Genomic DNA, 13423 nt, shown 5'->3' on the forward strand with positions numbered 1-13423 from the left:
GCATAGCTACTTGGAAGCAATGGCAGGCCCTTGAGCTGCCAGGTGGCAAGAAGTTAAGATTGCACAAGTTCAATCCATATGATTTAGGATTTGTCACTAACCTAGTCTTGTGATTATGGTTTGACAAATTCACATGGATAAGAACACATACACCATAAAATCTAAGTGTCATAAGGTTTCTCTCTGATTCATGAAAATGATGGTGAGGAAATTCTTTCACTAAGTAGATTTTAAGTAGATAGCAATTGTGATATTTGCAGTTCTCAAAGTCGTTAGTGGAGCGTGCGTGGTTAACTGGCACACTAACATTGACTTATGAGAAATGGCAAAAGGTCTAAACAATTGAGACTATGATTATGGCATCCCTTTTCATAGTTCTGAAATTGTTTAGACACACCTGTGATCTATCTAAGATAAGGTGTATGATTTTGATAAAGTCTTATCAAAGCAATCTAGTATCAGAAATCTGAACTTTGGCAAGAATGTCAATAAAGTATTGACTTCTAGAGGTCCAACTATTTTCTGGATACATGTCAAAGCTAGTGGGAGCATAAGTGCTATGCTAATAATCATCATGTTAGTGGGAGCATGATAATTATGATAAGTATTGCAAGTTAGCAATGTTAATTATAGAAAACAAAAGTTTCAATTCGTGAGGTTGCAGGGGTTGAAAAAGTTGTTTTGCTATAGTTAAGGGAGAGGAAATTATACTTCATTTCAATTCTAAAAAGCTTAGATTGAGTTTATAATCATTCTAAAGAGCTTATATTGAGTTTTTAATCACCTTTAGTCAAGAATATATATATATATATATATATATATATATATATATATATATATATATATATGAATTTCATGATGGATTGGTTCAACTTAAGAAAATTCTATATATTGCGTTCTCAAAATTCGATTATGATTACGACATCCCTTTTCATAGTCAAATTTTGAGAATATGGCAAACAAAAAATTATTATGGCAAAAGACTGGTCTAGAATCATGTCTTTATGTGAGACATCATGAATCGTGTCCCATTTTCTTTGCGTACAAGATCGATTACATGTGCTATAATATTTATCCTTTCTGAATTTTCCAAATGCCTTGGGGCATTAAGGAGGAAAATGTCTAGAATTGGATATGACTAAAGTGATTAAGCAATTGTCGAGGACAATTTAAGGTTTACCAAAGATTGGTTGCTCAAGGACAGTTGGAAGTATACTGTTAATATTGGAAGGACCATATTGACATAGTCTGAAAAGAGGCAACTCTTGTTCAGAAGTGGTAGTCAAAATGGGAATATAGAGTTGTCTTCATAGGTGGAAGCAATCTATGTAAGGTTAAAGAAACTTAATGCAAGAAGCATGTTCAAAGCAATGCGCTTTGAATTTGAGACATCGTTTCCATGGAATTGCTCTCCATTGGAATACTATGTAATGATTGTTGCCAAGTCTTTGTGGCTTTGTGCATAATCATTACAAGAGGAACAGTGCATATAAGTTTAAAATCTAAACAGATTTAGATAAATGTTAGGAATTCTTGCATTTACGACAAGGATTTGGAAGTGTGAAAAGAGAATCATTGAAATTATGTTCAATCGATCTAGTTCACAAAGTAAGGATCATAGATAAACATAGAGTGCATACTTGGTGTATGGCAAAGCTATTGTTTAGAAAAACATAGTGTAGATGCTTGGAGCATGGGACAACTAGTGTTTTTAATTCAGGTATAAAGTTGATAAAACCGAAACAATGAATAATGAGTAATCAGTATGGTGATAAATAAAAGTGGTCTATTTATATTCATAGGGTTTGATACCATATTTGATTCATTTATTCTTATGTTTCACTTTGCATGTTTTGACTTCCATAATAACTCGGTTATTCTTCCGGAATGACTAAGTTATTCAAACCATCCACAGTCGGTCATATGTTGGAAGTAGATATGAATCAAGATTGTCATGGGTTGGTTTGTAGAGGTCCAAGTTGGTGGAAAAAGTTGTGCTACAACACTCATGAGTGCTCATAAGTTCTGAGTATTGGATTCAACCCGCGCTCATTTGAATCACTTCATGGATTTTATCACGAGTGATCATGAGACGATAATATCTTATATTCTTCAAACCTAGAGATATGAGTGGTTACTATGAGTTGTTTGTACATTGATTGCAAGAAAACGCATTCGGTAACTCGATGTTATAAAGCGTGCCTTTGTGTATGATTCAACAAGTAGTAGAACAAGCCATATGAGTCAAAGTTTATCCATTCCTTTTACCTTCGGGATAAAAGCGATATCTGTGGGCCCCTCGATGATTTAATGATAACACATGTGAGTGCTTGGCCAAGCCAGGACTGATTTGATTTGTTCAATCAGTCAGTCATCATAAATCGGAAATCGGGAAACAACAAATGGACAGAGAGAATGATTGATAATCCATGTCTTAGTCCATATGATATCTAGAATGGAGGAATATATGATCCCTTATCTAATGGACAAGTCATTGACAAAGGTCAGAGTTCGTTGACAAGATCAGAGTTCGACAGCGGCTTTAAGAGCTACGATTGCCAGTTGGTTTTTGAAGTCATACTCAATAATAGTTTTAGACTTATCCAAGTGGGAGACTGTTGGATTAATGTGTAAGTCCATAACTATAATTTGTATGTACTTGACCCAACTTGGCATGGTCCATTTGGGTTGCACTTCACCGAAACAATTTATATGGATAATCCTTTGAGAATACCATGCTTATGATTTATATTAATATATTATAAGTTCTAATATATTAATATATAATCATATTATTTAATTAGTATTGATCAAGAATTAATTTATAATTAATTAAGTGATCAAAAGGAACTAATTAAATATGGACTCTTAGATATATATGTGTAGTGGGCCAAGTTCATTTAGGTTGGGCTAAGTCTTCATGGATAGTCCATGGAGCTTTAACCCATGGATCCTAGGAAATGAAAGGTCATGGGTATTAGGGTTTAACCCTAATCCTCCACACTATATAAAGGGTCTTATGGTTCATGAAATTAGGCGAGTGGCTAGTGTGGATACACTAAAGAGGGCAATAACCGATTTCATAAGTGTGAGCCAAGTATCCATATTCTCTAAAGTCTTCCAAGGTGTTTTGGTGATTTGTGATTCCACTTGAGGCTTCCACACTATTGGGGCTAAGCTCTTAAAGTTCAAGACTTCAAGCTTCATTAAAAGGTATGTATTCTAACTTGTTATATTACCCAAGTATCAAGAATTGTATGCTAGATAGGGTAATACCTTAGAATATTCATATTTGCATGTATAATAGAGAAAACATAGATCCAAGGTATTTAGGGTTGCATGTACACTTAGGAGTGTTAGAATGCTCAAAAACCCAACAGCTACCGACACTCGAAGGAGACATGCTGCCAAGATCCTGGAACGACGTACACCTTAAAGCGTACTAAATGTAAGTAGGATCAAATGATCCACAACAAAACCAAGGTACACATGTCCTTTACCTTAAAAAACTTTTATTATTACTGATTTTTTCCTCGGATACATCGCTAACTTAAGCATCGGAGGGGCGTTAGCTAGACTAACGCCCACCCTTAGCTAACATTTGCTATGCAGAAAAACATACGGTTGAGGATCCTCAAGAGTGGAGATCCTGAAACGTCGGGATCCTCACAATAGAAAATCCCGGAACGACTGGATCCTCAAGTTTGAACACCTCGAAGCACAAGGATCTTGACACACAAAGATCCCAATACTTGGTAAACCCCATTGTATTTAACAATATAATCCCTAAACTATCATGTACACAAGCTAGAGACTGATCATCTCTCCTACGCCTAAGGGTACTTAATCCCCTCTAAGGTTTAAAGAGTTAATTACCTCTTTCACACGAACTAAGGTTTATACACCTCGCTTGAACGCATGTTATCTAACTGTGGGATACGGATAAGGGGATCATTTCACGATTCAATGGCTTGGAAACCCTCTTATATTTGAACACAAGTTGAGATCCTTATGGTTTATAACATTTTCATGTTATCTAGAAATCGGGATCCTACCCCAGTGATTACTTAAGGCTTATAACATTTTCATGTTATCGGGATTTTACCCAAGTAACTACTTACGACTTATAACATTTTCATGTTATCAAAGATTGGGATTTTGCCCCAGAAATAGCACAAGACCTATACCAGCTTCATGTTGTCACATGTTGGGAATGTTCCTTAGAAAATCTGGTCAGATTGTAACGTTTTCATGTTACCTACCCAATGAATTATATCTCAAGCAGGGATCCTCCCAAGAATATAACATTAGCATGTTATCTATTTTGTCTAAGTCTATTATCTAAACAGGTTATCCTAAGGAGAAATTTCCCTTACGAGATCCAAGATCTTTAGTTTGTAGAATCTCTGACGGTAAGGATCCTCGCCCTTAAGGATCCTCATCGACCTTCGTTAGTAAGGGACCTCATTCCCAACATTGAACCAAAGTTCTCTCCTAAGTTGGAATTTATCCTCAGTAAATTCTGAAATTCAAAGAATCGTGAAGCTCAAAGAGAAACTCGAAGACAATCGGCCATAAGAGAGATGTAAAAGGAAAATGCTACCATATCATCCAAAAGAAAAAAGAGTTGCATATCAACACAACCAAAAGGTTAATTTTCTAACATCACTAACAAAAGCAAAAGCTACTCAAACCAATTTTTGCAGGCCTAGACCTTATTCTGGCCATCATCGGCCGTGACCTCCTTCTCCCCTCCTCTGGTCAACATCAACACAGGATCCTGATTGGCGACAACAGGCTTATCGATCAGCTTGTCCAACGCTTCACGCCATCCCTCCACGTCCTAGGAACTCGCATTATCCAGACCCTCAGCCAACTTGATCTTGGCTTGCAGAATAGCTATTACAGCGCTCGTCTTGGCATCATCAATCACCTCCTCGAGATCCACCAGATGCTCTTCTTCCTTTTCGAATTTCTGCTTGCTCAATAACTCCACCCTTTGGAGAAGATCCTCGTTGGTGACCCTCCATGTCTTCTCCTGTTCTTTTAGAACAAACTCGGGTTTATCAACACGGACCCTGAGGTCGTTGGTAACATGAAAAATATGAGCGAATACCTGGAAGAAACATAAACATCAACATGAAAAATGACAAGTATGATAGATTAATATGAATAATGCCTATGCGGAATTCTTACAGCTTGAGAAAACGAAGACAGCTTCCCGAGAGCATCCTCAATGTTGAGGTTCTATAAGCTGAAATGTACAACTTCATAAGTCTTTCGCTTTCGGGATCCTAAAGCCTTATCCGTAAGATCTATATGAGATCTCTTGGGAGGAGGGACAATGGCACCTTTTTCCTGTTTAGCTTTGATTGAACCACTGGTCATATCATCTTCAATATTTGCCAAACCAAAGCGGGCCTTGGACCGGGTAGTCTTAGAACCTTCCAGAGATCCCTATCGAGTCAGGATCCTATGAAAAGACATATCCAAGAAAAACAATGTCACCAGTAGCCATAGAAGCAGTAGTGGAGGAACCCTCTTGAAGACTGGAATATTCAAGCCTGGACGACCTCTCCACTGCAGGAAGTGTGAGGAATTTGGATATCTTGTCCTCAGAATAGCCAACGACAGGAATTAGCTCCTCAAACCTAAATGCTGCATCAAAACAAACAAAATAAGGGAAGTAAATTTCATGATCCTTGATATCTAAATTTGTTTCCTACCCTTTTTTACCCATGATCTCGGTGGGGAATCCCCCTCAGGAATCGAATTGCACCTCACGAAGAAATATTTTTCTTTCCAAGCGGCATCGTTTTGTTTAGATTTCAGAATGAGGTGGGGTTTGTTTGTCTTTACTCTTAACAGGAAACGATAGGGACCAAAAGTAGAAAGATCATAGATAGAGGCCAACTCAGGTAATCCAATGTCCATATTTTCGGACTGATTCAGGCGATCAATCCAAAAGAGGATCCTCCAAACCACAGACATAGTTTGGATATAGGAGATTTGGGTACACAGAAAGAAATCACGGACAATACCTGTAAAAGGATAAGTCAGACCTAGAGTAAATGGATATTCGGGAAAAACAAACCCATGTTGGAGACACAAAATCCGGTTGGACGGTAGCATCAAAAGGACGAAAAACCACGTCAGAAGGGAAAGCCCCGATGGCTTTCAACGATTCCGTCTCTTCATTGTCAAAAGAACAAACCTCATCATTGGTTAAGATTCCTTGATCATTACAATCGTTCTCGGAAGGAATAACAATGCCAGCTCGAGAACAACTAATCTTCTTAGCCATGACAAGGAAAATCAAAACAACGGAAGAACGAATGAAAGGAAAAAAGATTACATTCACAACGAGATGATGGAAACTTGGAAAAGTAAAAAAAAGGAGTTACCGAAAGCCCTCATTTATAGCTAGGAAAAGATGACGGAGATGATTTTACCATTTCTCGATTATCTCAATTAAGATAAGACTTATCCCTTAAAGATTAAATTCAAATTCTTTTTACCTATTTACTTTAAGTTATTCCTTTAAAATTTACAGAACTAACCCATATATTTTTAGGAATAACTTGGGGGCAATTGTTGGGACCAGGATCCTTACTATATCTAGGATCCTCAAATATCCAGGATCCTCAGTCATATCAGGATCCCGGTTAATGACTGTTATTATTTTTATCAATATTTATAACAGTCATATTTTGTCTATAACTAACAGGTGTGCAGAAGTAGTCAAGGGAAGACCAATTCTCAATGAAGAATCATCTCAACTATGCTAAAGACCCATAATACTTGGTCAAATAACGTTCGTGAAGCTGGTCATAGAGGATCCCGGGAATATCAGACATCTTGTTGGCTAAGTTAGACTATAAATTGACACTTGTAATCTGCACACGACACACTGTTCTTTAGCTCAAGCTTACTCTACGAAATTCTCTAATCATTCATACTAAGAACTCATTGTAATCTTTACTTTATATCAATAAAATCATGAAGGAAGGTAATCATTATCACCCCCAAGGTTTTATGCCAGAGATCCTAGCAAGGATCAAGGGCTTTCCTTATCAACCGTCGTGTCACTTTTCTTTTACTACTTGCTATTACACAATCTGAACATCACAGCCTCTCATTCAATTTGGTTGATTAGTACTTGTGTAATTTTTGACCAAAACATATACGATCTCACAACCTTTGGGAATTCTCGTTTCCTTCTTAAGGTTAAAACCCTTAGATCTTCTCTAATCTTGAAAACCAAGCACAATGATGGAGCTTAGAAAGGGAGATACATGTTTGTGAGGCGTGACTTTGTTCCCAATGGGGATCTCTTGCCTACAGATTGCGTTAAGAAGGGTAGGATTTCAATGCTTTACCTTGTGATCTTATTCTTATTTTGTTTGTTCCTTTGCAGCTTTCAAGTTTGAGGAACATATTCCCGCTGCTGAGGATTCAGAAAAGAATATTGAGAAGTTCTTGGCCTTACCTGATGTCGAGAGATCCTTCCGATTCGATTAAGCTGTCTTGCAGGAAAGCTCCTCCGCTACTGACCTCAGGTCGACGGGTAAGGATCCTTAATTTTTTCCTGTTTGTAATGAGGATCTTTAATAATCTTTTGGTGTATACAGATCCAAGGTCACTCGCTCCAGTGCTCGCTTTACTCTTGCTGATCTTGATATGGCTATGTCAGGAGATCAGCTGGTAGTGAAGAAGGAGAAGAGCTCGTCCTCTCTTCCTCCTAAAAGGTCGACCGTAGATTTGACAGTGAAAACTCAGGGATCCCGGAAGAGGAAAACTGCTGATTCCACAGGTCTATCTTTGGAGAGCCTTGAGGATGAGGAGGTGCTCTAGAAGTTGGTCTCTTTCTCTCAGGCTGTAAGTGTTGATTTCATTTTCGCTTCATTTTTCATTTCGTTTTCTGCTGACTTACCATATTTTCATCATAGGTCTCTGATCATGTTTCCACTGATCTAAGAATTCGGGCGGAGAGGGCTGACCAAGCCCTTCAGGGATAGGAGAAGATGTGGAAGACGACCAGCGAGGATCTTCTGAGGAGGGTGGAGCTACTTATCAAGGAAAAGGTCAGTGTTGCAGTGGTCATTTGGGAGGCCAAGATCCGTCTGGCTGAGGATCTAAAAAATGCAGGATCCTGGGATGTGGTTGGTTAGCGCGAGGAAATAGCCAAATTAATTGGTAAGCCTGCTACCACCAGTCATGATCTTGTACTGCGGCTGACCGGGGGGGAGAGAAGAAGGCCGATGATGACCAGGATAAGGTCTAGGCCTTTTAGGTGATTAGGGTAGCATAATCTTTTGACGGACGATTCTTGTAAGGCTGTATGCCTTTTTGTTTTTGAATATAATGGTTGATTTTCTTTTCGTCTTTCTCCGTTTCATGCATAATACAATACTAAGGTCTTTGCATGGTCAAGATCCTGAAAAAAGTGAATGATTCTTAAAACAAAATGAACTGATAATGATTAGTTAAAAAATAACAATAACCGACTTTGTTAAGCGATCTAAAAGTTTCTTTTAGAAGTTTAGTGATTAACTTGCAACTCATAAGAGTTTTTTAATACGCTTTTAAAACTTCTGTCAATATATTAGAATAATGAATCACTCTGAAGTGACGAAATTTCATCTGTCGGTGATTGGTTTAGGATCCTTAATTTTAAAACTTCAAAGTTAAGAAAGATGGAATCTGATTGTCTTCGAGTTTCTCTTTAAGATTTATGAGTCTTTGAATTTTAGAATTTACTGAGGATAAATTCCAACTTAGGAGAGAACTTTGCTTCAATGTTGGGAATGAGGTCCCTTACCAACGAAGGTCGACGAGGATCCTTAAGGGCAAGGATCCTTACCGTTAGAGATCCTGAAAAGTAAACATCTTGGATCTTTTACGGGAAATTTCTCCTTAGGATAACCTGTTTAGATTATAGATAACATGTTAATGTTATATTTTGGGGAGGATCCCTACTTGAGATATAATTCATTGGGTAGGTAACATGAAAGTGTTACAATTTAACCGTTTTCTCTAGGGAACACTCCCAACGTGTGGCAATATGAAGATGTTGTAGAACTTATGTAATTTCTGGGGCAAAATCCCAATATTTGATAACATGAGAATGTTATAAACCTTAAGTAGTCACTGGGGTAAAATCCCAATAACATGAAAATGTTATATTCCTGGAGTTATCACTGGGGTAGGATCCCGATTTCTGGATAACATGAAAATGTTATAAACCTTAAGGATCTCAACTTGTGTTCAAAGATAAGAGGATTTCCAAGCCACTGAATCGTGAAATGATCCCCTTACCCGTATCCCACTGTTTGATATCATGCGTCCAAGCGAGGTGTATAAACCTTAGTTCATGTGAAAGAGGTAATTAGCTCTTTAAACCTTAGAGGGGATTAAGTACCCTTAGGCGTGGGAGAGATGATCAGTCTCTAGCTTGTGTACATGATAGTTTAGGGATTATATTGATAACTATAATGGAGTTTACCAATTATTGGGATCTTTATGTGTCAAGATCCTTGTGCTTCAGGGTGTTCAAACTTGAGGATTTAGACGTTCCAGGATCTTCGACTGTGAGGATCCTGATGTTTCAGGATCTTCACTCTTGAAGATCCTTAACTGCATGTTGTTTTGCATAGCAAATGTTAGCTAAGGGTGGGCGTTAGTCTAGCTAATCCCCCTCTGATGCTTAAGTTAGTAATTTATTCGAGGTGAGAATCAGTAATAATAAAAGTTTTAAGGTAAAGAACATGTGTACCTTGGTTTTTTTGTGGATCATTCGATCCTACTTACATGTAGTATGCTTTGAGGTTTATGACATTCCAAGATCTTGGTAGAACGTCTCCTTCGAGTGTTGCTAGCCAGTATGCTCCTTTTCCTGCTTCGGCATCTACAAGGTATGGTCATTCCCATTTGGGAGCCAATTTTCCTGCACTAGGATCCTTGGTGTTTTGGAATGTTTTCCTTAATACCAAGTCTCCTATTTGAAACCTTCTGACCCTTGTATTCCTATTGTAAGCCTTGGTGACTCTTTGTTGATGAGCAGCAATGCGTATTTTGGAAAGATCCCTAAGCTCGTCAATAGTGTCAAGAACATGTGCTAGGATCCTTTCATTATTCTCTTGGTCTTGCAGCAAGTATCTTTCCATCGAGATCATTACTTCATTAGGGATAACTGCTTCTGTCCCAAACACCAAGGAATTGGGGGTCTGACCTGTGGAAGTGGTTCTATCTGCCCATAAAATGAAAGGAAGTTCTTCTACCCATATTCCCTTCTTTTTGTCCAGCCTTTTCTTCAAGTTGTTAACTATAATTTTGTTGTTGGACTCCGCTTGACCATTAGCTTGGGGATGAACAGGAGTGGACATTATCATTTTGATCCCCCAGCTTGTGCAAAACTCTCTTGTTCTTTTTCTAATAAATTGGGATCCATTGTCGCATATGATTTTAGCCGGGATCCTGAACCTCGTCAAGATATTACGTTTAATAGATGATACTACCTCTTTGTCTCTTACCTGGACGAAAGCTTCAACTTTGATCCATTTGGAGAAGTAATCAATCATCACCAACATGAAGACTTTTCCTCCATGGGCTACTGGCAATTTTCCTACAATATCCATCCTCCATTTCATAAATGGCTATGGGGAGATAATTGGATGTAGAGGTTCTGCCGGTTGATGTAGGATGTTGTTGTGTCTTTGGCAAGCATGACACTTTTGAGCATGTAGAAAGGAGTCTTTCTTCATGGTCGGCCAGTAGTATCATGTTCTTAGTATTTTGGAGCATAAGGATATGCCCCCAGTGTGATTGCCACAATATCCTTCGTGTATATCCTTTAAGACTTCTGAAGCCTCAGGATCTTCCCAGCATCTTAGGTATGGTCCTGCCATGGATTTTTTTGTAAAGTTTACCTTGGATCAACAAGAATCCCGAGACTCTCGTCATGAATGCTCTTTCACCTTTTTCTCCTGTCGGGATTGTGCCATTTTGGAGATATTCCATAATGGGTTGGGTCCATGATCGCAGACTTCTTTGAGGATCCTGTTCGTCGGGATCCCTTTGAGGAAGGATCCTAGGGTCAGGATCTTCAATAGCTGCTATGCTTGTCGGATGCTTAGGATTTTCTGATTTGTCGGTAAGGGTTTCTATGGCTGGGGTTATTATGTGAGTTATAGGAATCTTCATCTCTGGTGGGATCCTAAGGGAGGATCCTAAATTGGCTAATGCATCTGCTTCTGTGTTTTCCTCTTTGGGAACTTGGGTTAGGCTAAAGATTTCAAAATCAGAAGCTAATTTTTTGAGGATCTCTAGGTATAATGCTAATTTCTCACTTATCACCACATAAGATCCATTGTAGTGATTGGTTAGTAATAAAGAATCAACAAATACCTGAAGATCCTTGATTTGAAGGTCCTTAGCTAATTGTAGTCCCATGATGAGTGCTTCGTATTCTGCTTCATTGTTGGTAGTGTTGAATTCAGAACTAACTGCCTGGGGTATGATGTCCCCTGTGGCGACTTTAGTATGATCCTTAGGCCTGTTCCTTTCTGATTTGAAGCTCCATCTGTGAACAGCGTCCATCTTCTCAGGTGTTTATCTTCTAGGAGTCGCTTGGTTTCCATGTCTACTTCGTTTTGTAGATCATCACTAAAGTCATCAACAAAGTCTGCTAGTGCTTGTGATTTATGGTGGATCTTGGTTCGTATCTGATGTCAAATGTGCTTAACTTCACTGACCATTTTGCCATCCTTCTTGAAATTTTTGGTTTTCTCATGACATTCTTGATAGGATAGTTAGTTTTTACATGTATAGTGTGTGTTTCGAAGTAGTGTCTTAATTTGGTAGAAGCAATTACTAAGGCAAGAATTAATTTTTCGAGGTGAGAGTACCTGGTTTCAGGATCCAGGAGACTTTTACTTACATAGTAGATACGATGTTGATCCACGCTAAGATCCTTGACCAGAATGACACTTACAGCTACCGAGAGGTAGAAAATAAGTGGTTCTCCATCTATAGGTTTTACTAGTGGTGGGGCAGAGCGTAGATATTTTTTCAGTTCCTGGAAGGCTTTCTCGTGTTCCTCCTTCCACTCAAATTTCTTGTTCTTTTTCAAGATATTGTAAAAGGGCTTGCACCTTGCTGAGGATCTTGAAATGAACCTGTTGAGTGCTGCTACTCTTCCGGTTAGCCTTTGGATGTCCTTTTTTGAGGATGGGGATCTTAGTTCCATGATTGTTTTTATTTGTTCTGGGCTTGCTTCTATCCCTCTCTTGGTTACCATGTATCCAAGGACCTTGCCTGACATTTGACTGGGTTCAGCTTCATAGTGTACTCGTACAGGATGTCAAACGCTTCCTTCAGGTCTCTAAGGTGATCTTAGGATTTCATTGACTTCACTACCATGTCGCCAATATAAACTTCCATGGTGTCCCCCAGCTTGTCTTTGAACATCCGATTCACCAATCTTTGATATGTCGCACCTGCATTTTTAAGACCAAAAGGCATTGTTGTGTAACAATATATACCTGTTGGTGTTATGAATGTTGTGTCCTCCTGATCGGATGGCTCCATCTGGATTTTTTGGAATCTTGTTGAAGCATCCATGAAAGTCAAGAGCTCGTGGCCAGTCGTCGCGTCTATCATGGAGTCAATGTGTGCTAGGGGGAAAGGATCCTTAGGACAAGCCTTATTAATATCCATGTAGTCTACACACACTCGCCATTTTCCGTTTTTCTTTTTTTTACCACAACCATATTAGCTATCCATCTTGGGAACTTCACTTCTTTGATCATCTCTGTCTTGAGGTGTTTTTCTACCTCTTCTTGAATGATTTGGTTTCTTTCGGGTGCAAATTTCCTTCTCTTTTGGTGTATTGGTCTTAAAGAAGGATCAATTTAAGTTTATGAGTGATAATACTCTTGTTTATACCTGTCATATCTTCATGTTTCCATGAGAATGTCTTGCTTCTGGTTCTTAGGAAGCTCAGTAGATCTCGTTCGATATGCTCATGTGTTGAGGATCCTATGATGACTTTAGCTTCAAGATCCTCGATGCCCAGAGGCACTTCCTTCACATCTTGTTCCTTTGTTTCTAGGACATGTCGTGCCCCCCGCCTTAATTGTTATGCTTGTTGTGTGAGTACAAAAGATCTGATGCGCAGGGACAAGGTTTGAAAACTCAAACCTTGAGTTAATGCTTAAGATCAATGTCTGCTTACTAAGGAATGTTCCACTCAAGTCTGGCAAGACCAGTCAAGTATGAGTTAATGCATTCAACAAATTATTCTATATATTAATGAAGAGTGAAGATAATGATCAAAGTAAAGAGAATAAATGAAGAACAAGAAGAATGTTTGAGACAGTAACTTGGAAGGTGAAATAAACAAGAATATTGCTATATTTTTTTG

General features: G+C 38.5%; 1 protein-coding gene across 1 annotated transcript; it reads right to left on the reverse strand.

The window, feature by feature from the left end:
- Positions 1-10464: 10464 nt before the first annotated feature.
- LOC145114065 (uncharacterized) lies at positions 10465-11598 on the reverse strand. Its single transcript, XM_079050076.1, has 3 exons — positions 10929-11598; positions 10533-10624; positions 10465-10476 (listed from the first exon to the last, which is right to left on the reverse strand). The coding sequence occupies exons 1-3, from the start codon at positions 11596-11598 to the stop codon at positions 10465-10467; spliced, it is 774 nt and encodes a 257-aa protein (XP_078906202.1).
- Positions 11599-13423: the final 1825 nt, after the last annotated feature.

This window comes from Lactuca virosa, chromosome 5 (assembly GCF_052849685.1).
Source record: "Lactuca virosa cultivar CGN04683 chromosome 5, Lactuca_virosa_CGN04683_v6, whole genome shotgun sequence".
Lineage (NCBI taxonomy): Eukaryota > Viridiplantae > Streptophyta > Magnoliopsida > Asterales > Asteraceae > Lactuca > Lactuca virosa.

Bases quoted from the DNA above. Each gene is read 5' to 3' on its own strand.
- LOC145114065 (XM_079050076.1), bottom strand. From the start codon at position 11,598: ATGGACGCTGTTCACAGATGGAGCTTCAAATCAGAAAGGAACAGGCCT. The intron at 10,625-10,928 runs GTAAACTTTACA...TGGATATTGTAG, and splicing joins GGGATTCTTGTTGATCCAAG to GAAAATTGCCAGTAGCCCAT.